General features: G+C 43.2%; 1 protein-coding gene across 2 annotated transcripts in view; it reads right to left on the bottom strand.

Annotated features, from left to right (window-relative positions):
• Positions 1–1,534: 1,534 nt before the first annotated feature.
• The window catches only part of LOC136625528 (caspase-1-B-like), a 31,781-nt gene continuing 16,460 nt past the window's right edge, over positions 1,535–16,855 (bottom strand). For both annotated transcript variants that reach the window (XM_066599779.1, XM_066599780.1), the window contains exons 5-9: positions 15,822–15,998; positions 12,416–12,653; positions 9,741–9,875; positions 6,185–6,294; positions 1,535–2,637 (exon numbers count right to left, since the gene is read on the bottom strand). In XM_066599779.1, the coding sequence (XP_066455876.1) occupies positions 2,548–2,637; positions 6,185–6,294; positions 9,741–9,875; positions 12,416–12,653; positions 15,822–15,998 (750 nt within the window). In that variant the 3' untranslated portion in view covers positions 1,535–2,547. The remainder of the gene's footprint in view (positions 2,638–6,184; positions 6,295–9,740; positions 9,876–12,415; positions 12,654–15,821; positions 15,999–16,855) is intronic.

The following is a 16,855-nucleotide window of genomic DNA, read 5'->3' as shown; positions in this document are numbered from 1 at the left end:
ATGACGGCACTGCTGCATTTCATGGCCTGCCAGTCCCGGCAATCTAGGACCCAAAGGAGCACAATCAGTATATAATACCTCATCACATCTATGCAATATAGCGTACATACATTGTACTTCCTTTACAGGTAGAAATCAATAAGCAACTGAATAGTCCCTAAAGTATTAAACAGTTTCTTAAAGTGAAGGTAACTTGTTCTTTATGCCATATCGCTAACGGCACAATCTTTAAAACCATTTGAAAAAGTAATAGCGGAAATGCTGTTTCTTTCTATTTCTCCCAGAAAGAGTCTGCAAGAGTCAGGCAATCAGTTAAATGTATGCCAATGTGGCACCATTGAAAACATCCTTGTATAACTAAGTGAACAAAAACATAAAATGTTATGGCTTTTAAAAAGTGGCAAAGAAAAAACCTGTCACATCCTTAAAGACAAATAGGCTGCATCCTATAGGGCAGGGGTGTCAAACATGTTCACGGAGGGCCACATCAGCCTGATGGTCGTCTCCAAAGGTCCGATTGTAATTGGAAGGCTGCCTATCCATGGGCGATTGTTCATTGTGTTACCCACGGCGATGATCCGGCCGTGGGTAATACAGTGAAGGCTTTCCATAGCGTTGCTATGGAAAACGCAGCCGTGGCGTCCATGAGAAACATAGCGATTTTCCGCTCACAGGATCTAAATCGCTGCATGCAGCAATTTGCCTAGGTGAGCCTATCTGCAGATAGCCTCACCACAGAGAACTGACAGCTCAGTGACCCCCGCAGCGGCCGCAACAGTCATAGTGACCCCATGGAGACCTCAGCAGTAATAGTGACACCCCCTCCACCGTGGCCTCAGCAGTAATAGTGACCCCCCACAACATCCCCAGTAATAATAGTGACCCCCACAGCAGCCTCGAAGGCATCTGCAGTAATAGTAACCCTCACAGCAGCCTCAGCAGTAATAGTGACACCCACAGTGGCCTCAGCAGTATTAGCGACCTCCACAAAGGCATCAGCAGTAATAGTGACCCCCACAGAGGAATCAGCAGTAATAGAGACCCTCAAAGCAGCCCCAGCAGTAATAGTGACTCCCACAGAGGCATAAGCATTAATAGTGACCGGCACAGCAGCCCCAGTAGTAATGCTGGGCCGATATAGGGGACACTATTTCTAATAGTATACCCTAAATCAGTAGTAATAGAGCCCTCTGAAATCCATATACTTACCCCCTTCTCCTTCTCCTCCTTGTGAAAGTACCGCTACTCCTTTGCTCACTGTTACTGGCGCTGATTGCAGGTGCACACTGTGAGTGGCCGCCGGCAAGCGATGCCGGCCATGCTCACAGGGCACGTTGAACAAGGTGGCGGGCCGGATTTAGCCCGCGGGCCTTGTGTTTGACACATGTGCTTTAGGGGTTAACAGAAAGGTATTAAACAAGGGGTTATCCGAAAGGTCATTCATTTTAGGGTTTTATACCTGGATACATGTATATATGTATGTATACACTGTATGTAACACCTAAAAGCCACAAAAACCAACAGCACACAAGAATAAATCATGGAATTCTCCTCTTTATTTGGAATACAATGTTTTATAAAATGCTAAAGATGTGTTACACATAGCAATTAACTAAGAACTTCCACAGTGGACATGTGCTGATACACATGATGGGTATATAATTGGTATTAAAACATGCTGCATTTTTTAAAATATTATAGAAATTGTCATAATTATATATAAAAAAATATAAAAATATAGATATGTCCCAGGCATAGAATTCAGCCAATCGAGGCTGGCTATCCAAATCTTGTATTGACCTGCAATTGCCATTGCAAGCCCCTTATCTAATGTGGGCACTGTATGGTTGGCACTATTCCTGAGTGCACACTATAGGTACCCACTAGACTAAAGTTCGTGGAAATGGACAATTTCATCCAAAACTACCATTTGTCGGGTGAAATTTAACAACGAACGCTCTAATCAGCCGACTGATGACAGACTTCACTGCATCGGCCACATATGAGTTGCACAAATTTGAAATTTTTGTCTCACAATTGGAACGAAAGATGTTTATTTTACACACAAGATGTTTCTTTTTCTTTGAAAGAAAGTTCCCAGAAAGATCTTTTGTCCATCACCTGGTGTCATTGAACCTTTATGGCCAGTTTGAATGACTGTAACGGCCAATAAGGATTCAAATGTGTATGGATGTAAGGCTCCGAAACACGACCTTCCCACCCCCAATAATAAGATAAAGGAAAAATAGACACAAAATCAGTACACATAAAGTGAGACGTTTTGTATTGCAGTCAGCTGACCGACCTTTTTCTACTGGGGAGATAAGCCGCTGCCAGAAGTGTCCGGCAGCAGTTTATCTCCCATCAATACATACAAAACACAGGTATGCCCGTCCAGGCCAAGCATGCATGTACATGGGCACGATGGGTGAGATAGCTGTCAGCCTGAAAGAACATGCAACCAATGAATATCTTTGGGCAGCTTTATGAAAAGCTACAAGGATGAAAGCAAATAATGAGCAAAATATAAATCAGTGCTGGGAAATGCTAATACCCAGGAAGCAGGAAAAATTTCTTCAGACTGGTTGTCCTCTCCAGAGTTGGCATCTGTTGGCCATTTTGAAATGAGCATCGAACCTGTGAGGGCCAAAAAATAAGTAATTATAAAAGCTCACAAATACATTAAGCAGGCACTTAAGGACCAGGCTGTTTTGGTCCAAAATGAACAGACACTTTTCAGGGATCTTTTTCTTCCACTACCAAAATTATTTTTGCTGCGGTTTTTTCCCCCGTGGCCATAGCCAGTAATGGCTTAGCTCCGCCCCTGTCTCACCCACTCCCATTGCAAACCGCTCAGAGGGGAGGAGAAAGACAGAGAGCCGGTGAGGTGGAGGGAAGTGGGGGAACTGCTTAGATGGAAGCTTATATCGGCCGGCCGTGAAAACGCTGGCCGATATACTCTCGTGTAAATAAGCCCTCAGACAGCAATAACTTTTTAAATTTTTTATGGGATGTCCTGTAGATTCTATTGGTACTATGTTGAAATACATATAACTTTGATCATTTTTTATTACATTTTTTTCTTGAAGACAGGGTGAGCAAAAAACAGCAATTCTGACATTGTATATATTATTTTCTGATTACGTTCACTGTGCGGAGTAAATAATGCCTTACTTTAAAATATTGGACTTTAACCCCTTCCCGCTCCAGGACGTACCGGTACGTCCTGGGAGCCTGGTACTTCCCGCTCCAGGACGTACCGGTACGTCCTGGGGATAGCGCGAGATCACATAAGATCCCGCGCTATCCCGCAGCGGGAGACGTCTGTCAGTTACGGCCGGCGTCCCGCTGCAACAGCGGGGGGGGGCATCGGAGATGCGCCCCCCGCTGTTAACCCCTTCCCTGCCACGATCTAAGTAGATCGCGGCAGGGAAAGAGTTCACAGAGGGATCGCGCTCCCTCTGTGTCTCCGGCCGGCTCTCGTGATGTCATCGCGAGAGCCTGGCCTGTCACCATGGCAAAACCATGGTATTGCCTATGCCTATAATCGTTGTACAAGCGATAAGGCATGGGAGAGCAGTAGCTCTGCCATGCCTTATGAGAGCGATCATAGGCACAGTGCTGCAAGTCCCTCAGAGGGACTCAAATAGCGTAAAAAAAAGAAAAGTGTAAAAAAAAGAAAAATATTAAAAAATGTAAAAAAAACCCTTTTTTATGCTTTTTCTAATATTAGCATAAAAAAGGGAAAAAAATTTAAAACCCCACATATTGGGTATTGACGCGTCCGTAACGACGTGTACAAAAAGTTGAACATGCTTTTTATTTTGTATGACAAAAAGCGTTAAAAAAAACGCTAAAAAACAGAGGCAAAATGCAAATTTTTAGCATTTTGCCTCCCAAAAAATGCAATAAAAGTGATCAAAAAAGCCTTACATTCCCCAAAATGGTACCAATAAAAGCTACAGCTCATCTCGCAAAACATAAGCCCTCATAGAGCTCCATACATAGAAAAAGAAAAAAGTTACAGGACTTTGAATGCAGCTATAGAGAAAAAAAAAAGATTTCCAAAAAAAAGGGAGTTTTATTGCAAAAAAGTGTAAAAACCTAAAAAAAATAACAATTTTGGTATCGTTGTTACCGTACCGACCCGCAGAAAAAATTTAGTGTGTCATTTATGCTGCATGATTAACGCTGTAAGAAAAAGAAAAAAAATGCATTTTTCTCTCCCTGTTATCATAAAAAAAATTTAAAAAAATTTTGCGATATAATCTACGTACCCAAAAGTGGCACCGATAAAAACTACAGCTCGCCACACAAAAAACAAGCCCTTATACGGCCACGTCCACGGAAAAATAAAAAAGTTATGGCTTTTGAAAAATGGAGATGGAAAAATACCAAAAAATCGCTTGGTCCTCAACGCCAAAATAGGCCGTGTCATTAAGGGGTTAATGGATGGAGCGATATCAAATATGTTTTGGGGCTTTTTTTATTTAGAATTTTTTATTATAAATATGACAAAAGGTTTTTTTTTAAGGTATTTTTTTAATAATAATTAAGATTTTTTTTTAAACTGATTTTTACAGTTTTTAGTCCCCGTAGGGAACAGGAACTTGCAATGATTTGATTGCACCTTGAAGTATGATGTAAGGCCATAGCATTACATTATGCCGCAATCTGACAGTCTATCACACTAGGCCACAGGCCTGGCTTGATTAGCAATATGCAATGGCAGCCACAGGGGCTTTCAGAAGGCCCCAAAATGCCATGGCAACCTAATGGCATCCCGCAAACTCATCCCACAGGGTCCGTTTGGGACCTCCGAACTTCTATTAGGGCATTTAAATGTTGCTGTCGGAATTGACATTCTAAGGGTTAACAGCTGCGATCAGTGGTGGTGCCAATAGGAGTTGTTGCGGGAGGGTGTTGGCTGTAACAAAATTGTATGGAGCGGGATTGACCCCTGATCCTCCTCCATACAAACCCCAAACCTTCATGACTTAAATGCATCTTACTGTTGCTGTACATGTAATCCATCAAAAAAAAATTTGGATAATTAATTCCATTATTCTGTGCTGATTTATTTAACAATAAACCCTTAAAGGGGTTGTCCCGCGGCAGCAAGTGGGTCTATACACTTCTGTATGGCCATATTAATGCACTTTGTAATGTACATTGTGCATTCATTATGAGCCATACAGAAGTTATAAAAAGTTATTCACTTACCTGCTCCGTTGCTGGCGTCCTCGTCTCCATGGTGCCGACTAATTTTCGCCCTCCGATGGCCAAATTAGCCGCGCTTGCGCAGTCCGGGTCTTCTGCTTTCTTCTATGGAGCCTTTCGTGCAGGATGCCGGCTCCGTGTAGCTCCGCCCCGTCACGTGCCGATTCCAGCCAATCAGGAGGCTGGAATCGGCAATGGACCGCACAGAAGAGCTGCGGTCCACGGAGGAAGAGGATTCCGGCGGCCATCTTCACAGGTAAGTATAGAAGTCACCGGAGCGCGGGGATTAAGGTAAGCGCTCCGGTAAGCTTTCTGTACGTCCCTGCATCGGGGTTGTCTCGCGCCGAACGGGGGGGGGGGGGGGGGGTTGAAAAAAAAAAAACCCGTTTCGGCGCGGGACAACCCCTTTAAAGGGGACAGAGCTAGTTATTTTTCTTGGTATAGAACTCCAAATCCCTGCTTCTGTTCATACAAAGAGTTAAATAATGCCTTCCGCTGCTACTATGGGTAGCTACCACGTGCTGTTTTATCCCTAAATACATAGGGAAAAAGGTATTTATTGGGAAAAAAGTCACAAATTTTGGTGCACATTGTGAATTTTTTCATTTTTGCATCTTGCTTGACAATTTTATAAGGAAAAGTCATCGGCGCTTAACAAAAGGCAGTGGCCTCCAACAGTCCAATATAGTTACTAGAACTTACACCAGAAACTAGCATAAATTAGACTGGAAACTTTTGCCATTAAATGGCTACGTTCATGTAGGGGAGTTGGAGATATGTATCAGAATAACCATAAAAATGTGTTAGGAAAGTTATCGGAACAGAATTTTGGACCTATTTGGATGCATGTAAATAAATCAGCAGGATGTTTGCCACAAAATATAAGTATTCTTTTGCCTAAATCGGTCTCAAAGTCTGCGCTAATTTTATTAGACACCTTTATAAATTCTGTATGAAGTCTTACTTTTCGGAAGATATCCTCTATAGATAAATTGTGGGCATCTTCTTTCATGGACTTGATCAAGCTTTGAATAAAAAAGGAACCCGTGTCAGGATCTCTATAGGAAAAGGTATCTGTGGACAGAAAAAAAATCCCTCATTATCCTCTGTATGTCACAAACACTCAAATTGTAGTTCATAAGTCTGTGTGGTTCATAAACTTGCTCATTTGTTTAAAGAAGACGTGTCACCACTTTGGTCATGCCTTTTTTTAAAAGGCAACTCCAGCAAGAAGCCAATTTTCCATAACTGTGCAAGGGGGTTTTGATGTAACGACCTGGAGCTGGCGCGGAGCCTCATATTGTAACCTGAGCGGACAGATACCATGGTCAAGCAAAACCAGAGGTCAGTAATGATGGATATCAGTTGCAGTACATAAGGAGGAGGAAGGTAACGTAGTCAGAAGGTAACCAGAGTTCAGTAACAGGAGCAGCAATTATAAGAGTAGGTTGAAGAAGCACTTAATTATAGGCAAAGCACAATAATCTCACACTGGAGCAGAGACAGGCCCAGACTTTTATAGTTTGTTTAATCAAGAGCAAGGTGGAGCCAAGACAGGGAACTAGATCAGGGATATAGGAACCAGACTAAGGTCCAGCAAGGGAGCTGTTCAGAAGGTTGGATAGCTCAGCAGGGAGAGCTGCTAACTGGCGTACAGGAAGCCCTGGGTTCAATCCCTGACATATGACTTTAATGGCGATAATTACCACCATGATTGTTGGGAAAGTTGCATGATGATGTAGGGACATAGTATAAGGGTATTATTGCTAAAACTAAGGATGGCGCCAAGTAATTTTAGCTCGGTAAAGACACGGAAGTGTGGATGATGAAGCTAGAAATTTGGGCAAAATGGAAGTGAACCCCATGTGCCGCCATATTACATTGTGGCCAAAAGTTGTTAAATACAACAACGATTCTGCAGAGGGAAGGAAGCTATAAGCTTTAAATTCGTAATACCTGCATGATCCCCCAACACAGACAAGCACCTGGCTAACAAAGAAGTGTTACCAGTGTATTGCCTAAAGCTATGTGTAAATAAACCGAGGTCTATGAGTAATAAAGCTATGTGGTCTGTAAAAGGCTCCTGCTTGCTGCATGGTGCTAAGACAGACTTGTAACCAGACTTTCTTTCATCAATTCCCAATGGCACTGTGGTCTGAGAAAACGGCCAGCTCTAGACATCCCACAGTCCCCCTCTCAAGAGAAGAACCTGCCAGAGGTCGGTTTAGAATCCATAGCCTTTCCATTGCCTCCTCACCTGACTGTCTGTCATAGTCTGGATGTCTCTTATGTATATTACAGTTACTTCCATGCAGTACAGCCTCCTATCTGATACTTATCAGACAGCATATTGATTTTTAGATTTTTTTCTCTATGCTGTGCCAGTAATACCATAATGCATCAGCACAGCATCATAGGACAAGCTAAAGCTAGTATTACCAATGCCTGCTGGGAGAACAGTGTAAATATCATTAACCTATATATATTCTCCTCTATAAGCTAAAGAGCATAAGTGTACAGTCAGGAGGCTGAACTGCCATTTCCTTCATTATAACTATGTGACATGACCTTCTAATTATTAGTAATAGTGTGAGAAGAGTTTCTCCCCCACTTTCCCCATGAAGAGCCTGTGTGGTACAGTCCATGCAGTTTCAACATTCAGGAATTTGCAGATGAGATCACATGACCGACCTAGGACACTAGGAAATGTCTGATAGCAGCGAGTAACAAAACAAGCTAATACTAATTGATTTTATTACTGTATGTTAGGGGACTAGTTGCATCATGGATGAAAAAAAATCACCAAAGTGGCCCTTTAAAGGAGTTGTACCAGAATTACAAGTTATCAACAGAACTGTGGATAACTTGCTGATCAGTGGGGTATTACCACTAAGAATATCAGCAATCACAAAAATGGCGGTCCCGGTCATTGCAGACTTACTGCGTCTCCTTCAGTGAGGAGTATGAATGGAGCGCTGGTCGCACAAGTGCGCTCCTGCTCTATTCATTTTCAATGGGACTGCAGAGATTGCAATGAATGGAGTGTTGACAGAGCATGCTCAGTTAGCGCTCTATTCACTGTGATGTCACAGCAAGGGGAGAAGCGGCCCCCGCAGTGATGTGAAGACGGGACACAGGACCCCCATTCTCAGGACCCATAAGGGTCTTAATCAGCAAGTTTTCCCCTATCCTGTGAAGAAGGTACAACTTGTAATTCTGGGACAACCACTTTAATAGTGATTTGTATTTCCCCAAGGTTCTAGAGAATCTTTTCTTGGAATACAGTTGTGCTGCTTCTGTTATTCCTCCTGGAAAAGTATCAATAAATTAGCAATTGGGTGAAACCATTTCACTTGTCAAGGGGCTTTGCCCTTCCAACTCTGAAACTATCCTATCTTTGTGAACATTGTCAGACTGTGAAGGGACACAACCTGTTTATCAATACAGTCACACACGAGCGGCTGGCACAACTAAAAGGTATCCTGGCATGAATGCGTTTATTTATTTGCCCAAAATGAGAATTTGTAACTTTGTTCATTTTTAAAGTTTGGTACAGGAGAAGAGGAAGTTTCTGATTGGAGAGGGTCTGACCACTGGGACCAGCATAATCACTATAGCAGGGGGTCCTGTTTACTCCTGATTTAATAACCATGTCTGCTGCTACTCTGTTTATTACAGCAGGATTTACAAAGATTGCTAAGCACTTTAACTTGATTATCTCTGGCAGTCCCATTGGAATGATTGGAGCAGTAGTGTGCATGTTCAACATTTACTCTTTTCCAAGGGGATATGGGACCCTTGTTCTTGTGATTGGTGTGGGTCCCCAATTTTGGATCCCCACTGATCTGACAGTTATTCCCTATTTTGGAGATAGGTGTTAAACTTGGCACAACCTCCTATCCTCTGCAAGTTCTGAATCTGTAAGTTTGTCCAGAGCTGGTAGGTGGAACTTAACTGCCATGACATCACCCATACATAGCACACAGAGAATAGGAGATCCTGCTCTCCTATCTTGCTCTCACAATCACACACAGAAGGAACAGCAGTACAATACAACAGTAATGTGCAATATAGCTGAGACTCCAGTACTAGAGGGAAGCATGTTAATTCAGCAACTAATCTCTCCTCCTCCCCATCCCTCCCTCAAAACGTCCATGGGCAGCAGCTGTAACCTAATCTCTCAGTGAAGCTGAAAATCCGTCTCATCATTTAATCTCTGAAGACAGATTTTACCAGTGAATTGAGAGTGAGTGAACAGTGCGGGAGATCGGGAAAGAAGGAGACTCTGACAAGAAGGGAGAAGCATTTTTTCCACAAACAAAATATATTACAAAGTCTCTTATCATTGCTTTTATGGTGAAAAAATGTTTTTAAAAAGTCGGCTACTATGTAAAATGTGTTTATGTTACAATATATTATTTTGGTTCAGAAATATATGGATAAATGTGTTTGGTTACATTGGAGGCAGCCACCTTTAAAAACCTATGTATTATTACAAGTTTGGATATAGTTTTGTGTACCTGGTGTTGTTGAATAGAAGCAGATGAAGTCGGATTCCTTATGCATGCTGCGCAAAGCATCAGCTTCTAAGCCTTCTTGGTTGATATTTTCGAGCTGCTGGGCACCATCCTTGACCCATACCCGACTCTCATCATCTGCATAAAAATATTCAACTCTTACTGTGAAATATTTACAATTGCTGTTACACAGAGTATTTGTCACTAAGACACATCTTTTCATAATTGCACTTCATTGCCGTCCATGTTATTTGTATTGTAAATACAGTATAAGGTTAGTGTCATTTATTTCTCTCCCTTCAATTAGTGCATTTGTGAGAAGAAAGAGATATAAAGTGACAAATCTTGTGCTGTAGAGAGTTAAAGAAAGTACCCCCATCACCTTGTTATCACCGCCCCACACCCTGATTACTCCCCTTAACCACCAAAGTGAAGAACACCCGTCTTCATTTTCAAAAAAATGTTCGAAAATGGTGTGTAGGAGATATAGTGCAGAGCAGGCCTACGCATTGCTTTATTCCAGCAGGTCTGGTAGCGATATGTAAACTGCGTCGGAGGCAGAAATAAATTCTGTCAGTGACAACTTCAGTTCTACCACTAGCCCTATGGTGGTTGAAATAATTGTTGAGTCATCAGGGCTAAGTAAGGGATTTAAAATCCCCGTCTGCTGAAAGAGCTGATTGTGATTGGCTGAGGCGCTCAGCCAATCACAGGCAGTTCTAGTCTGTCATTCATTCGGCAGAGAAGACGCGGCTGAGCCCCGGCAGCTGAAGGGAGGTGAGTATCTATATATTTTTTAATTTTTACACTATTTTTCCTGTGTTTTCAGGGAAGGGCTTATATTTAAAGCCCTTCCCTGAAATCCAATTACCTGGGGGGGCCGGCAGCAGGATCCTCTACCGCAGCTGTCATGTGGGAATTGAAGAACTCTTCTGCTGCATCTGTCACAGCAGCAGGGAATTCTTTTTACTAGCAGGGATGAGGGAAACATCTGTGTGATTCCATTCCATCTGTGTTATTGTCCCATGGGGAACATGGCAGTGGCGGAGGGTACGTTTTTTTTTACACTAAAATTATTGTTTTTTAGGGAAGGACTTATATGTAAAACCCTTCCATGAAAAACAATTCAGGGGTCCCAACAGAGCATTGTTTTCAATGGAGCCGCTGGCATCAGCTGTGGCTCCATTGAAAACATGTGGAAGGTGAAATTTTCTCGAGCACCCGAGCACTGCGTGGTGCTCAGCTCAAGTAATGAGTACATTCGAGTATGCTAATGCTCAAATGAGCATCAAGCTCGGATGAACATGTTCGCTCATCTCTAATCACTACCTATAAATGCCTACATAATTTACAAAAAGTTCCTGGGAACGTTCACCTTCCTGCAATTGCATGAGCAACTTGTTGAGTGCCCTCTGTTTGAGACCGCCGCACCTCAGCAAGCTTACAACTCTTCAAGAGTTATTCCTATCAAAGACTTATGGCATTTCCACTGGATTTGCCATAACTGTGTAATAAATATAGGCCCATCTAGCTCAAAATGAGGAGTTATGGAAACAGCACAGAACATGAGTAGAGTTGTCCTTTATCTTTCTTTTCTTCTTCATCTGACCCAGGCTATCATGACAATTTCTCCTGGCCAGGACTTGTTTGTGTGTGCATTTATATGACATTTTGATCACTTTTATTGCATATTTTGGGAGGTGAAATAAAAAAAACATAAAAAGCATTTTGACTGTGTTTTTTTTACTTTTTTTTTATAGTGTTTGTCATGTTGGATGGAAAGTGTGTTCAATTTATTGTATAGGTCGTTACAAATGCAACAATACTAAACATCGCCTAGTTCAGTCATTGGCTGCAGCAGTCTGTAAACATTACATCACAGGGTAGACCCACAGCAGCGATATGGGACACATCGGGGAGTTAGGCCATTCTCACACTTCTGTTTTTCCCGAGATTACCCTATCCTTTTTTATCACTGCGGTAATCGTGGTATAAGGCTACCATTGATTTCAATGGGGCCTCGCAGACATGCGCTCGCCACTATTTTCGAGCTCTGTCTACTATATTTTGCCGCATTTAGTGCACCTCATTACAATAAGATGAAAGTGATCTGTTTTAGGTTATAAAGGAGCTATACCCCGCCCCCCCTTTCCCCTTTTATACCCTCCCTTTTTTCCTTTTTACCATCACTTGATTCTATTTTCTTTTTCTTTTCTTCTTCTAGTTTATTGTTGTAGGTTAAATGGTTCTGATGATTTTCTATTTTGCCGTGTCTCAATCAAGGCCCAAGACTGTTTTACTAGGCCTCACTTAGGATGAAGTCACACGAACGTATATCGGCTCGGTTTTCACGCCGAGCCGATATACGTTGTCCTTGCGTGCAGGGGGGGGGGGGGGGGGGATGGAAGAGCCAAGTGCAGGAACTGAGCTCCCGCCCCTCTCTCTGCCTATTTGCAATGGGGAGAGCTGGAACGGGGGCGGGGCTAATTCGCGGAACCATAACTTATGGGACCATAAGTTATATACATATATATATATATATATATATATATATATATATATATATATATATATATCTCATTCAGAAGCAGAGTTGTCCTTCTTCATTACTATACTGTGTCATAATACAAAGTGTTTTATATACTGGATGTTTTACTCCTGAGAACCCTTTTACTTACTTCCACGACAAGCCTGGATAAGGATCATTTTTGGTTTATCCCGCAGTCCTCGGCAGTTTTTGTTATTGAACGTATCGAAGATCTTATCAACATGGAGACCTTTTGTTACATCTTCACTTTTAACATCAATCCCATGAATGATGTTTTTTGCTCCATGAGACATAAAAACTAGGAAGGTGCTGTCAGATTGGCTGTGATCAGTGTGAGCAGCAAAACTCGTCATTGCGTCCTGCATCTCCTACAAAGTAACAAGAAGTAAATTAAACAAACACCGGATCTCGTTCTTTTTCACCATAGAACTCTACCAACTTGAGGAAAGTGAGGCAAACATAGTTCTATAGTAAGGTGACCAGATTTTCCAAGGGTCAAAGTGGGACAGAGGGGCTTATAGCGACGTATGATTTACCTCCATCATTATAAAAAGCACAGCTCCACTTATCCGCAGCTGATTTCGTATTATGTGGCGCTCCCCCTTAGCTCCTCTGTAGGCTTCCCGCTATCAGCGCTCCTTGGCTTTTGGTTTCTAGCGGCCTGTAGCAACATCACCTGATCAGGCCACTGGGAACCGGAATCCGGGGAGCGCTGACAGCGGGAAGCCTTGGAGGAGGGGCGGGGGAGCGCCGCATAGTATGAAATCAGCTGCGGATACATATCTGATTTCTAGTCAAAATCAGCACTAATGGTACAGATTTTGACTGTTTATTAAAATGCAGAATTTGCTGCAGAAATGTCTGCTGTGGACATTCCGCAGTATTTACACCATGTGTAAATATGCCCTAAGTCAACTTGAGGTATGCTGCCACTTGCAGAGTGGCCTCAGTAGTAATAGTGACCCCTACAGTAGCCCCAGCAGTAATAGTGACCCCCACAGAGGTTTCAGTAGTAATAATGTCACCTATACCAGCCCCAGCAATGATAGTGACCCTGGCAGTAGCCCCAGCAATAATAGTAACCCCACAGTAGCCCCAGCAGTAATAGTGACCCCCACAGTAACCCCAGCAATAACAGTGACCCCTCACAGTAGCTGCAGCAATAACAGTGACCCCCACAGTATCCCCAGCAATAATAGTGGCCCCAGTAGTAATAGTGACCCTTCACAGTAGTCCCAGCAATAATAGTGACCCCTCACAGTAGCCCAAGCACTGATAGTGACCCCCACAGTAGCTCCAGCAATAATAGTGACACCCCACAGTATTCCCAGCAATAATAGTGACACCTCACAGTAGCCCCAGCAATAATAGTGACCCCTCACAGTAGACTCAGCAATAATAGTGACACCCCACAGTATCCCCAGCAAAAATAGTGACACCTTATAGTAGCCCCAGCAATAATAGTGACCCCCGCACAGTATCCCCAGCAATAATAGTGACCCCTCACAGTAGCTGCAGCAATAACAGTGACCCCCACAGTATCCCCAGCAATAATAGTGGCCCCAGTAGTAATAATGACCCTCCACAGTAGTCCCCGCAATAATAGTGACCCCTCACAGTAGCCCCAGCACTGATAGTGACCCCCACAGTAGCTCCAGCAATAATAGTGACACCCCACAGTATTCCCAGCAATAATAGTGACACCTCACAGTAGCCCCAGCAATAATAGTGACCCCTCACAGTAGACTCAGCAATAATAGTGACACCCCACAGTATCCCCAGCAAAAATAGTGACACCTCATAGTAGCCCCAGCAATAATAGTGACCCCCCACAGTATCCCCAGCAATAATAGTGACCTCTCACAGTAGACTCAGCATTAATAGAGCCCTCAGTAGTAATAGTAACCCCCACAATAGTCCCAGCAATAATAGTGACCCCTCACAGTAACCTCAGCAATGATAGTGACACCCCAAAGTAGCGCCAGCAATAATACTGACATCCTACAGTAGCCCCAGCAATCATAGTGACCACAACAGTTGTCTCAGCAATGATAGTGACCCACACACAGTAGCCCCAGCAATCATAGTGACCCACACACAGTAGCCCCAGCAGTAGTAGTGACCCCCACAGTAGCCCCATAGTACTAGCACTCCCCCTTAGTCCCATATACTTACCCTCCTCCTGGTCTTCACAGCGCCACTGCTCCTCTCAGAACTGCTGCTAGGGGCCGGAAGTGTGTGCAGCAGTGCCACCTCTCCTCACTTGTGGAACCAAAGATAAGGAGTGAGGGGAGGAGGATCCTGGATGCACACAATGCCGTCAGTGTGTGTATCTGGCCCACAGTGCTACAGATTGATTACCGGCGGGAAGCTGGTAATCACTGTAATGGTGACCAGATGTCACCAGAAAGCAGGACAAATGGCTGTCCCACTGGAGTCCTGGCAGAAGGCGGGACACAGGGTCACAAAGCAGGACTGTCCTTCCTAAATCGGGATATCTGGTCACCTTATCTATAGTTATTTAAGTTGGATTCAGTTGAACAGTGGACTGTTGTAGCCATATTGTTATCAAAAACCATGAATACTAAGATGGAGTGGTTGGGGCCTTTCTCTCATGGTGAGCTTAGTAATTATAGTATCTAGTAGAAACCTGTTGTGGACGGTTTGTACTGTGTGGATTGATATTAATACAATAAGGCCGCCCGCACACGGATGGGTCAGATTCAGCATGCGGGAGCCCATAGTGGAATCCGACCCTGTTTCCAGCTGGTATCCACATGTACCCGTATTTTGTCTTCATAATCTGTATTGCAGATGGTGGTGGTGAGTCGTCATCAGACAAGCGCAGTACAGATTTTTAAAAAATGGTTATTTCTCCTGCGCCGTTGCTAGACAATGACGTGGAATCCGCGACCTTTCCACAGTGTCGGATAGCTTACATTGACTCCAACAGAAGCCGTTCATGCGGAATCCGCGAAAAATTAGAGCATACTGCGATTTCTCCTCCGTTCGCGGAAACTGGAATTTGATTCCGCAAGTGTAAAAGAAAAAGCAATTTCCCATAGCATGCTATGAACCACATTTGCTGCGGATCCGCAGTGTGGACACCATCCGTGAATTCTGCAATGAAAATCCGTTTGTGTGCAGGCGGCCTAAGTAGTGTTCTGTGCAATTGTTTCGAGATGTTTTTTTTATTAATTGTGGTTTTCCAGTTTTGTGACTCCATCACCAAAGAGTTCTACTTTTGTGCACATGTTGTGCCGGCTGAAGCTTAATACTGCGCTATATTCCATCATTGGCAGGTAGTGGTATATAGTGTGTAATACACTAAAATTGTCATCTTGTGACTTCATCATAGTGTTCAAGATCGGGATTATTTCTGTTCATAACAGTCCATGGCCGCCTAATAGGAATGCATGAGACAGAATATCGTACTGTGAACTTCCGCTATTCCAACAGTGCAACCAATACACACAAAATCCTAAGGGGAACTGGCTGAAGGGGTTCACATATATACAGTATATTCCAGTTCTTACCTCAGCTGTCAGATTAATTTTTAATCGTACACTGTAACCAAGTCCTTCTAATAGATTTGTCATTTCCTTGAGGTCAATGTCCGCCCCTTTGCGGTTTAAAGTTGCATCTTTAAACACAATATTACAGATAATCAGAGCCCAGCGTTTGCGATTAGCCTTCTCATATATAGGATATCTCTAGAGGAGAAAGCAAAGACATGTGTTGCTGAATAATCTAGTATTCTTTTATTTTCCATAAAATAGTATCCAGACAGTGAAAACAGTTAAAGGGGGTTATCTCAAAATCAACTTTTATCACTTATCCACAAGTTAGGTGATAAAAGTCTGATGGGTAGGGCTTCAGTGGTGAGCCCCCACCACCTATACCCAGTCCCCAGTCCCGTACCCCCCTCACTGCGAGCTCACTGTACCCTTCACAGTGAGGAGGAGCTTAAATGCAATGCCAAATGCATATGCGTGGTGCCACTCCATTCATCTGCAGAGGGACTATCGGAGATAGCTGAGCGCTTGTACTTGGCTGTTTGCGTCAGCCCCCTTTGCAATGAATGGAGCAGCATCACATATGCGCAACTGCCACTCCACCCAATCTCCACGTCATTGTGGTTGGGTGCAGCGAACCCGCAGTGACGAGAAGAGGGGGACATGGAACCTCCATTCCCGGGATCAGCGGTGAGCCTCCACCGATCACTTGTGGATGAGTGATAAAAGTTGATTTTGAAATGACCTACTTAAGAAAACACTTAAACATTAATTAATGCGTATCAATAACAGCTCTCTTATCGGTCAATTACTTTTTTGTTACAGCAGGAAACAGTGTAGCTCTTGCCAGAACAATAGATCTCATGATAACTTGTGAGATTTCATATTCCAAGAGTAAAGCAAGGCATACCAGAATGGCTGTGGGGTACATCGGGAGCAGCAAACCAAAAGTGCTTGGTTGACTTTGTTGGAAATCATTAAAGATATGGGGCAGTATCTGTATGTGACCTTTTCTTCATTTAATCACATCCAGAGTCAAAATCTTTACATCTACA

This window comes from Eleutherodactylus coqui, chromosome 4 (assembly GCF_035609145.1).
Source record: "Eleutherodactylus coqui strain aEleCoq1 chromosome 4, aEleCoq1.hap1, whole genome shotgun sequence".
NCBI classification, from domain to species: domain Eukaryota; kingdom Metazoa; phylum Chordata; class Amphibia; order Anura; family Eleutherodactylidae; genus Eleutherodactylus; species Eleutherodactylus coqui.
This window is presented reverse-complemented; position numbering and strand designations above follow the sequence as displayed.